This window comes from Sparus aurata, chromosome 5 (genome assembly GCF_900880675.1).
Source record: "Sparus aurata chromosome 5, fSpaAur1.1, whole genome shotgun sequence".
Taxonomy (NCBI): Eukaryota; Metazoa; Chordata; class Actinopteri; order Spariformes; family Sparidae; genus Sparus; species Sparus aurata.
Window position 1 is genome coordinate 21,057,155 of NC_044191.1, and position 15,017 is coordinate 21,072,171.

Genomic DNA, 15,017 nt, shown 5'->3' on the forward strand with positions numbered 1-15,017 from the left:
AGTCACACAGAGCTGGATCTCTGTGCTCGCTGTGAGTCACCGTCTTTTTAATAGAGCATAACGTACAGCTTCAGGTTGAACGCTGATGTCACAGCACGGATAAAACAAACCAGCTAAGAAGTCAACTTTGGGAACATGTGCTTACTGCAAGTGTTTTCATCTGTGTTCAGAGCACAAGACAAGAATGCAGAGGCGTTATTTTTTAACTCAGAATATGATTTGATATAGTTTATTCCAAACACGTTCAATTTCCAGGTGACATATCAATACAATGTGGAGTTCACACTGACAACGTGGCAGTGTGGAAAACAAGATGCTTTTGCAGTATGCTCGCTCACATGGGGAACAGGGAGAGTATGCATAATGTTAACACTTGAAACACTGGATCACTATTGCTATATGACCTTGTCACTGGGAGCTTTAACACAAGGAACGAGCAGATCTTCAGCATAAAGACATTAGTGTCCTTTGATTGATGCCCGACTGGCACGTTGTCTTTGTTCCTCTCTCATTGCCTCACAGTTTTAACATCCAACAAGGCCCAAATCACATTCTGTCAATCAAATAGTCACACATTTTGTATAGTTTATACAATGCAGATGCATATTTACACCACAGTAATTACATATTAAAAATCATTTTGCACAAGAACTGATGTAAACTTTACATTTGTGAGATGGGGAGAGAGCCGTCGGCCTGGGTGCCCATCCTAGAGAGTTTATCAGCACGACTGCACGAATCTTCTGCTGGCACCTAGTCGACACCGGTTGACACGAGTCATCTACACTTTGGAGTTTACGAATTACTTTTGTGCCAAGTTCCTTCCTCTTTCAGCGCCATATTTCCCTCATTCGTCAAATTTAGTTGACATTTAGGGAAATAAGCTGAGAGTATTGAGTGCATAGAGAGCAGTCTGTCAGGCCTGGAGCAGTTATGCAGACAGGATGGATTTGAAATGACTGAGAAATATATCTGTTAATTATGTGGTAAGGCAGTTTCAAACTTTCTGTTTTTTTTGTTTGGGTTTTTTTTTTCAGATCAAACTCGACAGTTGAAGCAGCCTTGGAAAAATAACTTTGACAGACTTGTCTGACATTTTTTAGGAAACACTGTATGCTTATTTGCTTTCTTGCAGAGAGTCAGATGAAGATTGATGCTACGATGAGAATGTAGTAATGATCAACAGCTGGATAGCTTAGCGTAGCGTAAGGACTGGAAACAAGGGAAAACAGCAAAGGATCCATTCACCAGCACCTCTAAAGATCACTCATTTACATGGTATGTCTTGTCTGTTTGATCCGTACAGCTGTGGTTTTATGGGTAGTTACGCTCCACTGTTTCTCAGCTGGGCACGATGAAGATTTGAGGATTTCTTGCGCCTGGCTGAGAATAAGTCGAGCACAAAACCTACCGTATAAACAAACTAGTCGATTTTACACTTGAAGTTTTGTCTGGTTATGTACCGTATTTTGAAGATTTTGGTCAGCAGATTTTGTTCACCATTTGATAAAGCCAATCCAGCTCTTTCCTTATTTCAAGTCTATGAGCTAAGCCTAGTTAGCCCGCTGCTAGCTGTAGCTTCATATTTAAAGGAGCAATATTTAAGAATTTTAATGAAAAACTTTGAAAATGAACTAGAATCATCAACAAAATGTGAAGAAATATCAGTTTTGATGTCATGACGACTATGTACTGTGTTGCAGAGATATCTACTGAAGTTAGCATGCTAGGCAGCTAGTCCCCTGTCCAAAGCTCCTGTGCCCTGGTGCACTGAGCCCCAAGTCCTGACCACTAGCTGCAAGGCTATCTGAGCTGACTAGCTGACAGCAGCTACAGTTAGCAGCGGTAAGCTCTTGTTCTGGTGCTATCCTACCCCCTGTTTGTTATGAGTGAATTCAGCAGGTGGCCAATTCTTACATATAGCACCTTTATCCGAAGATATGAGAGTAGTGTCACTATTCTCATCTAGCTCCTGAGATAAAAAGCAAATAAGCATATTTCCCAAAATGTTGACCTTCCAAAACAAAAAAGGTTGGCTCTGCCATACCAGTTTTCTGCTCCTCCTCCTTTTCAACACCTGCCTTTACTTTGAGGTTTATGCATGAGATGGTGACAAAACCACAGAATAATTTACAACAAACCAACAATAAATTACAGCAGTGTTATAATAACAAGTCACCTGCGTTGCATAGAAAGATTGACCACTACTGAGAGGGACAACAAACCAATAAATATTAAATAAGTAATAAATATGTATGGTGCTGCACAATTCAAAGGTTGACCTTCTGTTGTAATATAACTCAGGAATAAAAACATAGTTGACATTTGTGTTCGGTTCCGGAGCTGTGGCGAGAAAAAACATTATTCAAGTCATCCGAGAACCGACGCTGTTCATAAGTTCATACATCTGTATTCAGTATGTCACAACAGAACAAGAAACAGCTTTTTCTTTCATTTTTTTTATCTTCTTGAAATCAAATCTTCTTTGAAGCATCGCAGTGAAAAAGAAAAGCCTGTTATATTTACCTTTAAAGGTGCAATATGCAAGAATTGACCACCTGTATTCATATTCAAAATAGCGGGCAGCGTATCACTAGAGTAACCGCTAACTTCTGCTGATTTAGCTGCCTTTAGCTAGTAAGCTCAGTTAGCCGTACAGCTAGCAGTCCCAATTGGGCTGAGCGAAATGCTAATTTGTATCTTTGCAACACAACACGTAGCGGTCACAGCTGTTATTCACATCCTGCTGATAATTTTTGTGTGCATTAACAAATTCTTTCATATTGCACCTTGAGAAAAATTCACATTTTGTTCACCGCAAGTTGTCAGGAAAATACCTCCTTTGAAACTGTCAAGATCTTTTCAAAAGAAATCCCCCTCCTTGCCTCCGCTCAGTGTTTCAGTTGCTCTCTGTTGTATTACATGGACTGACATTTCAATTGTTTCCCACCTGATCAGAGGATAAACTAATTTGACATTTGAGCTGACAGGCAGTTTGCTTGCCGCCAGGCCGTTCTCGACGATTCATTTTTCAGAGGAAACGCGTTTGTTCTCCGGCTTGTGAAGTGTCGAGATCAGAGCAATAAACCTTTTGCCTCTTTCCTGACAGAGATCCTTCTGAAGCCATTTGTCAACACGCTGATCAAACAGATCACATGTTGCATCAATACTTCGCTTCTCTACACAAAATGTACAACATACAGACCTGACATGGGACATGGGTAAAAGTCCGATGTCCTATGACACCACTTTAAAAATATTATCTGGTGCATCTACACTTTCATCAGCCCCAAAAACTAGACTGAATTAAGCCATTTGAACCCTTGTTGGTACCCTCAGTTCTTATTATGTATAATCATCAATTTTTAAAATAAATATTATGTTATCAACAATTTTCAAGCATTCATTTAAAAGAATAATTTAATATGAAGTGCATGAACTTTTAAATAAGGAACAGCATTGTCAGTTGTTCAAACATAGGAATACTGCTTCTGGCTTATGTGCAGTTTCTATTGTAAATATCTAAGAGATGAACAGTCTCAGGCCATTGTGAGTACCGATGCAAGGAGATGCAGTACGAGAACAGAACAAACAAACAAAAAGACATTCAGTCTCCAATGGTCTCTGTGCGCAGAATGAACAGGACTGCATCAATGAAAGACAAAGTCAGACCCCTGCTGGGACATTTCCACTCAAGCGTCAGAGCGGAGTGTACACAGTCGATTGCTCCAACATCCACCGTTCTCGATCACGACTGGAAACACGACTGGCGCTTCAGTCCATTAATGTTCTCTGAGAAATCTAATGCCTGGTTTTGGTACGTTTGTTCAACGAACCGCGACTCCTGCTGCGGCTGCTGCGGGTCCCAAAAATGGAGTTCCAAGATGAACTGCGGCTGTAGCTCCTGTAGGAGGAGTAGCTCCGGCTCCGGCTCCGACTCCGGCTGAGGCTGTGGACTGGGCTGCGACTGCGGCTGCGGGTGAAGAGGCTGCTCCAGGACGACACACTGGTGGACCGACTGCTGGAGGAAGGACTGGGCCGGAAATAAGGGATAGGTCGCTTCCTGGCACTGTGGAGAGCCAAAAAAGGAAAGTGAGGTAAAACTGAAAAACTGTAGAAAAATGAAAGCGCCAATTTGGTTCATTAAGCCAAACCTTAAAGGGCCACTATGTAGTTTTGGAGAACAACTTCAAACCTAAGGGTGTGAGGCATAAATACAAGCTTAAATATGTTTTTTTTTCTCCCTAACTGAATAAACAAGCTGTTCTCAGAGGAAAATAAGGTCCCCAGAACACCGTTTGAAGCTAGAAAGGTGGCAGGGTTGGCCAAACATAAACAAAGTAAAACAGTATGAAATTGTGTTTTCCTTTAAGGTCAGTTTGTTTAGTCCCTTTATTCAGTCAGGAAAACAAAGAGCGTGTGTTTATTTAGTCAGTTTCATTATATAAAAAAATCAGTCAATAAAGATCTTTCTCTTTTGATTAAAATATCCCCCAAAAACTACATAGTGCACCTTTAACAAGTGCACTTATCAGAAATGTGTCGCTTGTTGTGACAAACCCACAAAATATTGCCAGCTGACTCTGTATTGGCCTGAGCTCTACAAAGAGCCAATCTTCATCAGCGCTGCTTTCAACCGCAGCAGGCAGCTGTTTAGCTGCGAGGCGTTAGAATTCTCTGTAGAGCTGAGGGTAATCAATATACAAATGTTGAATAGTCCGGCTTTAAAGCAGTACAAATGAGTGGAGCAATAACTGCATAAAAAACCATACTTGGTAATCTCTCCGTGGCTGTCATTTTCTTGTAAGCCTATTTTCTAGCTGTTTGTCATTTGGTGTATGAAATGGAAGAAAATTAACACCTATTGTGCGACAGACCTGTTCTGTTAAGAAAAAGTGAACATCAGACTTGCTCATTCTTTTTTCCTCCATTTTTATGCCATCTGCTCCTTTCACACCTGCGGTGGCTTTAGAGCTGACGGTTATCTCAGCCTCTGGCTAAACACCATTTCATGGTACACAGCTCATCAACATGAGAGAAAGACTTCAGGTTGGGGACTTTTTTGATTTAGGGAGGCGGAGGGTGGGACCAGCAGTAAATTTTTTTGCTGCCTATGGGCATAAAACTGTATATTGTAGGCATAAATAACCAGGCTGGGAAAAAGCCTTACCTTGTGATCCTTCGTGCCTCCAGATGGCTCGGTGAGTCTCTCCTCCTTTTCTTCATAGGAGAGTAGGATTTGCGTCTCCGTCTCTTCCCACTGACCTTATGTGCATGCTTCCCATCTTTCCCTCTGGAGCTCGGTGTTCTTTTTCTGTCTCGTACTCTGAGAAGCAGACATAACAGTGCGAACATTTTAACCACCCACAATGTAACTATATATCGGTTCTTGTAAGCAACTAACGAGAAGTCATTAGAAAGGGGAACGGTTTGTGAAGTGTACCTGTCAGTGCTGTATCTGGAGTAGCTTCCTCTGGAGCTCAAGCTGGCCACGCTGCCTCTTCGCCTCGGATCAGCTGAATAACTCGGCGAGCGGGAGTACGAGCTGGCAACGAGAAACATGAGAAGGAAATTACGAATACATGCTATAATCACTTTTGATTATGCACCACTAATTCTGATCTATTGGCACTGTGTTGCTATTGAGTTATTTATCTTGACCTGATGGTGGTGCTGTAGAGGAAAGTTGTTATGATTGGTCTTTAAGTAGATGAGTAAGAGTTTTAATACATGTGAGTAGAAATGTACTGACTGTAACTTGGGTATTAGTGGATGTCAGGGAGGTACAACATAAAAGTAGTCAGCCCACCTGCAAGATGACAGCGACAGGCTTCGAGAGTAGCGTCCGGAGTATCTGGAGCTCCCTGAGGATCTGCTTCGGCTCCTGCTGCTGGATGACCGGGTTTTCCGTCGCCTTCGAGATGACTTGCTCGTCCTCTGGGAGCAGCGCGAGGTCTTTGGAGGTCTCACGACCTCTACCCGACATCCCAGGGTGATCTGCTCTCTGCAAAGAAAACACATAAAGATGTTTGAGTGACAAAGTCAAAACTGTGCTGTTGTCTCATCACATAAGATGAACATTTCAGAGGAGGAGACAGAGTGTGGTAACAGAAGATAAACAGCTCGCAGTTTTCCTGGGAAGCATTCATTCAACTGGATTATTTATTATGAACACAACATTACCTCTTGGCGTTTCCACTGAAAAGGGTTGCAGACAAGCCATCCTCCCCATAAGGTTTGCACAAGGAAGCGTAGCTTGTCACAGAGTTTCCTGAATCAGAGACATTGTCTCTGTCAGTGAACTTAAGCTTCTCTGGCGAGGCCAGACGTTTACAGTGGTTCCTCTTGTTGTCAGTGACACTCGCCCGAGAAACACCAGTTTTGCTTGATGGCGGCGAAGATGTGTCATTCCCAGAATCGTAATCGTGCGGACCGTCGGTCTGGCTCGTTAAATGCTGAGACCCTTTTCCGTCTAAAAGCTCGCTTCCAGGTTTTGACGACAAAATCTGCAAACAGACAAATAGGCTGCAGATTAAAACCAAGCGTGTGCCAATAAATGGAACCTGCTATCTGCTTTGATGCACTGTGAATACTCTAGTACAAAGCCACATATCCCCTTGAAAACACAGAGAAGAGATTTCTTTTTTTTTTTTTTTATTCTCGGGACAGAAAACTTTGAAAGATAAAGACATCATGCAAATTTTGAAGCATGCGATTAACCTCAAAAGAAAGTCTGAACTCAACTAAAGTCAAAGAAAAATCAACAAGAAAACAAACTCAGATAAAGTAAGTCTAAACTAAAACAATTATATGAAAGGAACAACAGAAGAGCAGAGAAGAAAGGAAAACTATGCGTGGAAAAATCTACCAAGTCTAACTCGAGTGAAGAGAAGGAGAGTAAACAATAGCCCCATTGAAAGAAGCCTCATTTAAAGAACATTGAACAAACATCACAAAATGGGTATTATGTAGAAATGAAAAGGATTGCAGACAAAGAGAGATCCCATCAGTCTAACTAAGAAAGCCCTCAGTATAGGACAGATGACTGTGTTCTTTCCCCTGTAAGAAGTAAATAATTAACCTGCACCGACCTACAAGTAAATCCCTAAATCTGCGGATAGCATCGACTTACCAATCAAGATTTCCTCCTTAAGTAGGTAAGGTGTAAGAAAAAGGGAAGAGCGGGCAACATAAGTGCATCATTAGAGTCGTAAATTGCAAGAAAAAGACAATAACCCTCTCTTCAAACCCTGAGCCAGTTAGACTTTTATTGGCAAGTTCCTTTTCCTTTTTCTTTTTGTTTTCGGGAAGGAAAGGTCCCCAGTATACTTTAAAAGTGGGCTTGTAAGGCGAGTACAACTACTGCAAAGTTTTTCAAATTACTGCAGACGTCCACAGAGGGGAAAAAAAAGATACTGACTATCCGAGGATCATAGCTGAGTAATCTCATAAATGTATGATCTCTCTTCACTTATTGATAACGAGACACTCAAGAGGTTTTATCCCGTCTGTCCTCTCAAAGGTTTCCCCACTATCTCGTCTAAAGGCGACACAGCAGACCAACCCTGGGGGAAATTTAACCACTCACATCCATGCACGATCTGTGCATACTCAAGAGTAAAAAGGTTTCACTAGCAGAACATTTTAAACAAAGACATTCTTCACTTTTGACAAGGCAACCTTCCAACATACATTTCATCTCAGCCTTGGTATTTTTTTTTGCTAATGGTTCCTTCATTGCTTTTCTTTTTCGTTTTGTTGCCACAAGGTTTTTCCTATGCTTCCACCACAAGAGAAAATACACCATTTACATTTACAGAGAAGGTTGACAAATTTCATCATCAACCACATTCATTGTCATATTTTTTGAGTTTTTTTTTTTTTTCTGTCCACTCTACCTACCGTTCCCTTTATTGCTTGCTTTTATGGGAAAGAAATATTAAGCAAACATCACTCATATGAAATTGTGTGCCTTTTTATTCACCAAAATAAAACCCGTAAATAAATGCAAACACCACTGAAAAACAGTGACCGACTGTGCAGTCCACCTGAAAGTCTTTGGGGTACTGAACGCCTGGCGTGATTCAATATATGGATTAATTTATTGAATTTCAATTAAAAACCCTGTGGTGTGTAATTAAAAACATTCGTCTGTGCAATTAGCATAATTTAATGATCGCTGGAGAGAAATTAAATATATTTCATGCTCCAATAAGCATGAGACAATGAGTTTTAAGGACGTAGCTGTATTTATGAGGCTCTTTGGGAAACACTACTTAAACCTGCAATAAGGAGCACAATCTTAAACATTCAGAGCCTGTAGTCTACAGGTTGTCATTCACAGAGTGTAAATGTGTGTTTACTTTTGGTTTCTTTTCATCTCCAAGTCACGTCTGTAGCCTAAACAACTGAAACTGGATGTTGGAGGTAGAACATAATACAGATGCAATGTCCGGAGTGGAGCGAGCACGGCTGAATTGATTATCTAGTCCTGCTTCTGTATTATGTCGTAGGTCATAGACAACATACAATATTGAAATAAATCATGTTCTAATTGCACAGCAGGACAAGAGTCACTCAGTCCTCTTCATTGTTTTAACCACACAAGTCTCAGTACCTCAGTTACAGACGATTTTCTGACTTGTTTTTCTGTTGTTTTTGGTCCAAAATGGCAAGAAATCTCGAATGTTTTATGCTGACATTACATGAGCGCAGTGCCAGCATCGGGTGCCAGCGCAGGAAGCAGTGTGATGTTTATGTAGCGTAGCAGAAGCTAATGGTTTATGTCCAGCTTAAAGCTCTAAACTGTAAGAACAATCTGTCACACTTTTGATGACAATAAACAAGTGTTCCCTGCACACCCGCTGCTTCCAGACCGTGGGTTGACAAAAGAGATTGAGAACATTGTTTTGTTTTTTTGCCTATGCATTTATGTTCAACTACAAATCAAGAAGACATTTAGACTTAAATGAGGCACAACCAAGTATTTTATTTTTTCTAATCGACCATGGCTGTGATGCAGTTTGTTTAAATAATTCATTAAAAACACTGGCAGTGCATATTCATTAACATCATCACCGAATGGAATGTTTATAACTTTGCAGTAACACCTTTAATAAAAGAATACTAATGTGTAGTGAGAAATAACGCTTAAAAAATAAAAGTGTTTGACACTTTATTTCTCATCAACAGGGAAGATAAGCCTCCAGTAACGTGTAATATTCCCATTGGTATCATTATTATTGTTGCGGGTCTTCCCTACCAAGTGCTTGGTGTTGTTTTTTAAAAAAACAGAAAAACAAGGCTTGATAAAATTACTGCAAAATAAATAATTAATAAAAGGAGCTCAGAGTAAGGCCATGTCAGGTCTTCCTTTTTGTAAATATCTATCCCTAAAAGGGCACTTAAATGGATTTGGACACATCATTTCCTGGCAAATTTTGCATTTTGGTTGAAAAAAAAACATACTGCGATGTGGAATTAAAATTGTAATAGTGAGCTAAAAATAAAGCATTTTTGTCTTGAGAAACAAACCGCCTCACTCTGGGCGCTGACAGGAAGTCGTTTTACATGGCCACAACTGAGAAATCAAACTGAACAAGCAGCGGCACCGTGAAGAGTCCTGAAGTGTACTTACGGTAGCGGTGGAGAGGATGGAGCGATATTTTGGAGCCGTTTTACACACTGATTTGGTTGCAGGTCTCCACTTCAAGTCCGAATGGTCGAGCAGTCCGTTGGTTTCCTCTACTACAGCTGCCAGGTCTCCTAATGCCTGATGCACCACAGATTTCTGCAGATGGTGTCTGTGGGAAAACACTGGATTTAGTCTTCATGACACGGCGCTACGACATAACTGCTTCTGTTCAGCTGCAGCCAATTCTGCACTTAAAAGAAGGGGATGAAAACAGAAATGGTTACTTGAGTGTCGCAGAGATTGCTGAGGGATTGAGTTTCAGACGTATAAAAATGTTGGATAAAATGTAGTTTGGCGTTCAGTATTTCTTGATTTGAATTAATAAAGAGCTAACTAATAAAGAGCATCAAAATGATTTAAAAATATATGATTTAAGAAGATTTTTTAGTAAGTTTGAATTTGCCAAGTTGCCAAAACACAGTGTCAGTGTATACGTGTCACATCAACATTTCTTCAATACGTGTCATACTGAGTTCAGGTTTTAAATGTACATGTGCTGACTTTCATGTCCAACAGACTCAGGATGTCTCAGGGGCAGAGCATGGAAGAAGCTGCGATACATTTACAGTCAAGAGAGAGCACTTCACCACGTTTTGTCCAAAAGGAGGGGCACCCCAGAGACCACTTTATCATGTTTTATCTACCATAGGGGCATCAAAGAGGGCACTTTCGCTGCATTTATTTCGTCGACCCAATAGTTTTTGTGGCTGAACCTTACCAGACCATAAGCATGCATACAATTACTCACACATAACAGTGGAAATTGAACTTAAAGAAATATAAAGTTGCAACGTAAAGAGACGTTAAGTTTCAAGAAATCTGAAAGGTACATCAACAACATTTATTCTGATGATTTGTTTATAATTAAACCTGTGTGAATTCTACATATGTCAAATTTCACTAATTATAATTGCATTACTCTACATTTAATGGTAATCGCTGATAATTTAAGAGTTCATTAACACCAGCGACAATAGAGATCATCATGCCATCAACCCTGTTCAGTAAAATCCATAGAACCCGTGAAAAACGGCGTCTTTCATATTATCACAGGTCCAAGATTTGCCACATGTCATTAGAAATGGGTGCATTGATCTGTGGAGGGAATTTGGGGCCATTTCCTGTGAAGCTGTGATAAGGACTGAGATCAGGAAGTCACCCCTGCCTTATCAGTCATCGCTGGCGTGTGACCAGAAACTCGGCAGACACCTCGGGCTGATAAGATAAACTGAGGGAGTGTGGGGGGGTGTGGGGGGGTGAGGAGGCGGAGGGACGGCTTCCTACCTGTCCTCTGCGGAAGACTGGCAGGAGGAACTGTCCGACTCTGACCTCCGATAGCGTCGTCTCCGCCTCGAGTGAGTCCGTGAACTGAAGGAGGCGATGAGGGGAGCAGAGGAGAGAGGACACAAGTGGATGAGGAGCTACGAGCATGATGAGCAGTCCATCGACAGGAATCACTAGACATAGACACCAGGCATTTCTTATAATCACTTAATAATTTGTTTTTATTTACCTCAAATTCCAGTTCTCAAATTTGAGGATTTGCTTTTTCTATCCGTTGTATATACAAATCCGGGAAAATACCAAAAGTAGACAAGTTGCCTTTACAGCGGTGGTGTCTCCTTAACATATCTGCACATTTGAATGTGAGCTGCCCTCAGAAGGGAGTTTTCTACTTTTCTACCTTTACTTTTCTTATGCAAGCTAGCTCATACACAGGACTAGTACAGTACAGTTATACAGTACTTCATTACAGATGTTTAATCCTACAAACCTTTTATCTTTTCCCCATTATTTATTCAGGCTATTGTTGTTACCAAAACAAATATGTAAAATCTGAGTAACGCCATTCATTTAAGTTACGCTAATCAGTAACTGCGCTGCCGCTGTCTAATGTCGTTAATCCAACTACCCGTTCTGCTGTCACTGTCAGCAGACACAGCTGTAAGGGCGGAACACACAAATTGGTCGCCTCTTTCATCAGTGCCTTTGTAAATTGATAACATTTGTCCATCCATTACTTTCCTTGTGGTCAAGGATGACTTTGTATGGTGCTACAAACTCTTTTTCACATGAACTCATTATTTTGGAGCTTTTTGAGACACATTCTAGATTCACTAAATTAACTTCTAAATCCACATTCTCTCTAAAGGATCTAAAACTAGGAAAGTAAGATGTTTTCCAAGATGTACTTAACTGGATTTTACCCATCAAACCCATTCATCTGTTGCACCCGATCGACTCGGTCTCATCAATATGCGTATAAATAACATAACTTTACACTTTCAGATGGCATGCAGTGCAAATGCCAGTTCCATCAATTTCTGTGGAGAGCAGATCCACAGTCATGGAACGTTCACAGTTTGATTAGGTTTAGTAAACAAACTACTTACCAGTGATGTTGTTTCCTATGTGACATAACTTTAATGTTTTAATGTTAACTAACTGGACTTAAACTGGCAATAGACAACTTATTTGCTTTAAATGGTGATTCTGATGTGAATACGGATTGCACAGTGTAATGACTGTTGGAAAATGTGCGTGCGCGTTCGGATTGGCTCCTTGTAAACCTCTCATTCACCATGCTTTTTGGCAACATTACGCCACAAAGGAAGCCAACAGGATGGGGCATTGTTTTTGTCTGGTCGCTTTTCTCAGGTACCGGTGGAATAACTGGGAGAACTGTGGAAACTCAGCACTGCACTAGAAAAAGATCCTCGCTGATGGAGGAGGCAAAGGGAGGGTGAGAGAAACCGAGGTGAGACGAGAGTGGAGAGCGCCACGGTGTTGTGCCACAGTCTGCTCCCCTGTTGAGATGTGTTCTCCCTCACCAGCGGGACTTGAGACTGTTCAAAGTTCTTTCTACTAAAGGAATAAGTGACAAAATTTGCGCACTTATTAATAGAACCAGGTGCTTTAGCTTTACTTGGCACTGAGATCGCATTCGAGCACATTTTCTAGCTAAAAAAGGGATCCTTACGGTTTTCTGGGTTTTTTTTGCTTTAGACAGTAGCCAGGCCGTTAGCTGTAGCCATGTTGCTAATGCTATGAGATACCACAGCAAAACGCTAAGGAGGGGGGAGAGTTGAATAGTTAGTTCAGTATTTCCTCTTTAAGTTAAAAAGTCAACCTTGACTTACACGTGGGACACAAATTGGACTTACACTGCACAAAATTTGAAAGTCTGAAGTTGTGTTATTTGTACACAGATTCAAGCATTTTGGCTGTGGCAGATGTTTAGCTCTTGTTTGAAGAAATAGGAGGGCGCCCAGGAGATGGGGAGAGTTTAAAGGAAATGCAAAGACATGACGAGAACAAAAGCAGCGAGAGTTGTAACGAGCCGGGAAGCAGCGGTTTCTGTCCAAGTAAGCAGCGACTGAACTTGGTCTCTGTGCTCACAAACAACGGCTCGCCCGTCCAGAGTCGAATTATAAAAATGTTGAAAGATCACAGCATGAAATTGGTTTCTCTTACCCTCTCTCACCCCTTTTTCATCCCCTCTCTTTGTGGCTCAAGCTTTCAATCAGTTTTCCTCTTTACGAGGCTTTTTTCACGCTCCGCTCGGAGAAATAAAAGCTGCACGTTTCTGCATTCACCCGTCCTGCCCTTACATGAGAGCATTTTGGGGGAGCCTCTCTCTTTCCTCCCTCGGCAGTGGATGCTCTGAAAGGGCTGGATGGGCTTATACCGCGGGTGGAGGGAGAGGAGGTGGAGGGCGGGTCAAAAAGAAGTTGTGTAGGCTTTGGTGAGTACATGATTCCGATGCAGCAATCGCAGACTGACCTTTTCTTGTGCTTGCGTTCATCCTTTCTCTTATGTTTCAAACTCGAAGAGCTGGTGGGATGAAAGAGAATGGAATCATGAGCGAGAGGCTTTAAGACCGACAAAGCCCTGGCACAGACAGCCTGCTTTCTTACTGATACATTCCGTAAAGGGCACTGGTTTTTAAATTGGAAATACAGAAATTGTACGGAAAGCAGCCGCTGAATGTGACTCCACGTATACACGTCTGCTGCTGTTCTTTTTATTCAAATATTTAAACCATCAGAAATTACAGACATTCACAGCCTTGCAACTGGCATATACGTACCTGCGTTTTGACTTTTTGGAGGTATACCTGGTGGAGGAATAATAAAAAAAAAAAGATGAGTTAAAGTTAAATGTCATGCCATTTTGCCGATATTGTTGTAGTAAGAGAGATCTACCTATGCCGCTTGCTTTTCTTGGAGCTCTTCTTCTTCTTCTTTTTCTTTTTCCGCAGTGGCGACAGGCTGTGGGAAGGAGACCTGAAGCAGGACAACACATCAGTGTGAGCTCTGGCTTGCATTCTCCCTCGCACCCTCTCAGTTTATTTATCTCAGGTAAACTGACAAAAGGGGGCCCAACAATACATCTCACTGCAGAGCCGTCTCATTTTTTTCGGGGGGGGGGGGGGGCGACTGACCTTTTCCTTTTCCTCTTCCGCTCGGACTTTCTCTTCTTCTTCTTCCCCTTGGGCCGGGGGGAGAGGTCGTCGTCAAAGGAGGGGCTGCAAGCAGAGACAGAGCAGAGGGGACACTTCTGTATTCAGACTGCTAACGGGATAGGAAAAGTGAAATCACAGCTGGAAGAATTCACGTTTTTACAGTGCAAGATACAGCTCTGGAATCCAGTTACCTGGACTTTTGGACTTCTGTGTTGAGGTTTTACTTCTCCCGAATGACCTGTTTTTATCTCCCTCGCCTCTAGTTTGATCAAGCAATGCACATAGTTTGAGGTTTACTTTACATATCTTTGTTTCAAACACTGTGCAGCTCTTTGAATTCCATTTAGATATATTTTACATATTGCTCATTTTAGAATTATGATTCTTGACTTTTACACTTTGTCCAAATTCCTTGTATATGACACTAAATCTGATGGCAGGACACCACTAAAGGTAGGGGAGGAGATTCCTATATTGGCTTGGATTGCCCCTTGAATCCAAGATATGAATAAATCATGTTAATAGTTTTAAAGTGCCAACTGGTGTGTGACCAGCTGAAATAAACACACCAGTGAAGCAGTGCAAACATCACATTACCAGCACCACTAACAGATGTTTCTAGTGTGCGAGAACTTCCCCAGGAATAATCTTCACCCACATCTAATATCACAGAAGTGTTGCCTTGACTCATCCCTGTGCGAAAAGTGTTAAACTCACTGTATAATGGTTTCTCACCCCTGAAGTCTTTGCAGACAAAATACCCCCGAACAGAATGAGTTGGGGTAAAATAATCCACATGACTCATGATTGCCATCACATAACCGCACATAAATGCATCCTGATTGATCCTGACACACA

At 41.4% G+C, this 15,017-nt stretch overlaps 1 protein-coding gene across 1 annotated transcript in view; it reads right to left on the reverse strand.

The window, feature by feature from the left end:
- Positions 1–198: 198 nt before the first annotated feature.
- The window catches only part of srrm4 (serine/arginine repetitive matrix 4), a 63,398-nt gene continuing 48,579 nt past the window's right edge, over positions 199–15,017 (reverse strand). The window contains exons 3-13 of the mRNA XM_030417547.1: positions 14,139–14,222; positions 13,900–13,980; positions 13,785–13,811; positions 13,478–13,528; positions 10,979–11,062; positions 9,638–9,803; positions 6,184–6,506; positions 5,810–6,004; positions 5,444–5,545; positions 5,171–5,326; positions 199–4,069 (exon numbers count right to left, since the gene is read on the reverse strand). Of these exons, the coding sequence (XP_030273407.1) occupies positions 3,802–4,069; positions 5,171–5,326; positions 5,444–5,545; positions 5,810–6,004; positions 6,184–6,506; positions 9,638–9,803; positions 10,979–11,062; positions 13,478–13,528; positions 13,785–13,811; positions 13,900–13,980; positions 14,139–14,222 (1,537 nt within the window). The 3' untranslated portion in view covers positions 199–3,801. The remainder of the gene's footprint in view (positions 4,070–5,170; positions 5,327–5,443; positions 5,546–5,809; positions 6,005–6,183; positions 6,507–9,637; positions 9,804–10,978; positions 11,063–13,477; positions 13,529–13,784; positions 13,812–13,899; positions 13,981–14,138; positions 14,223–15,017) is intronic.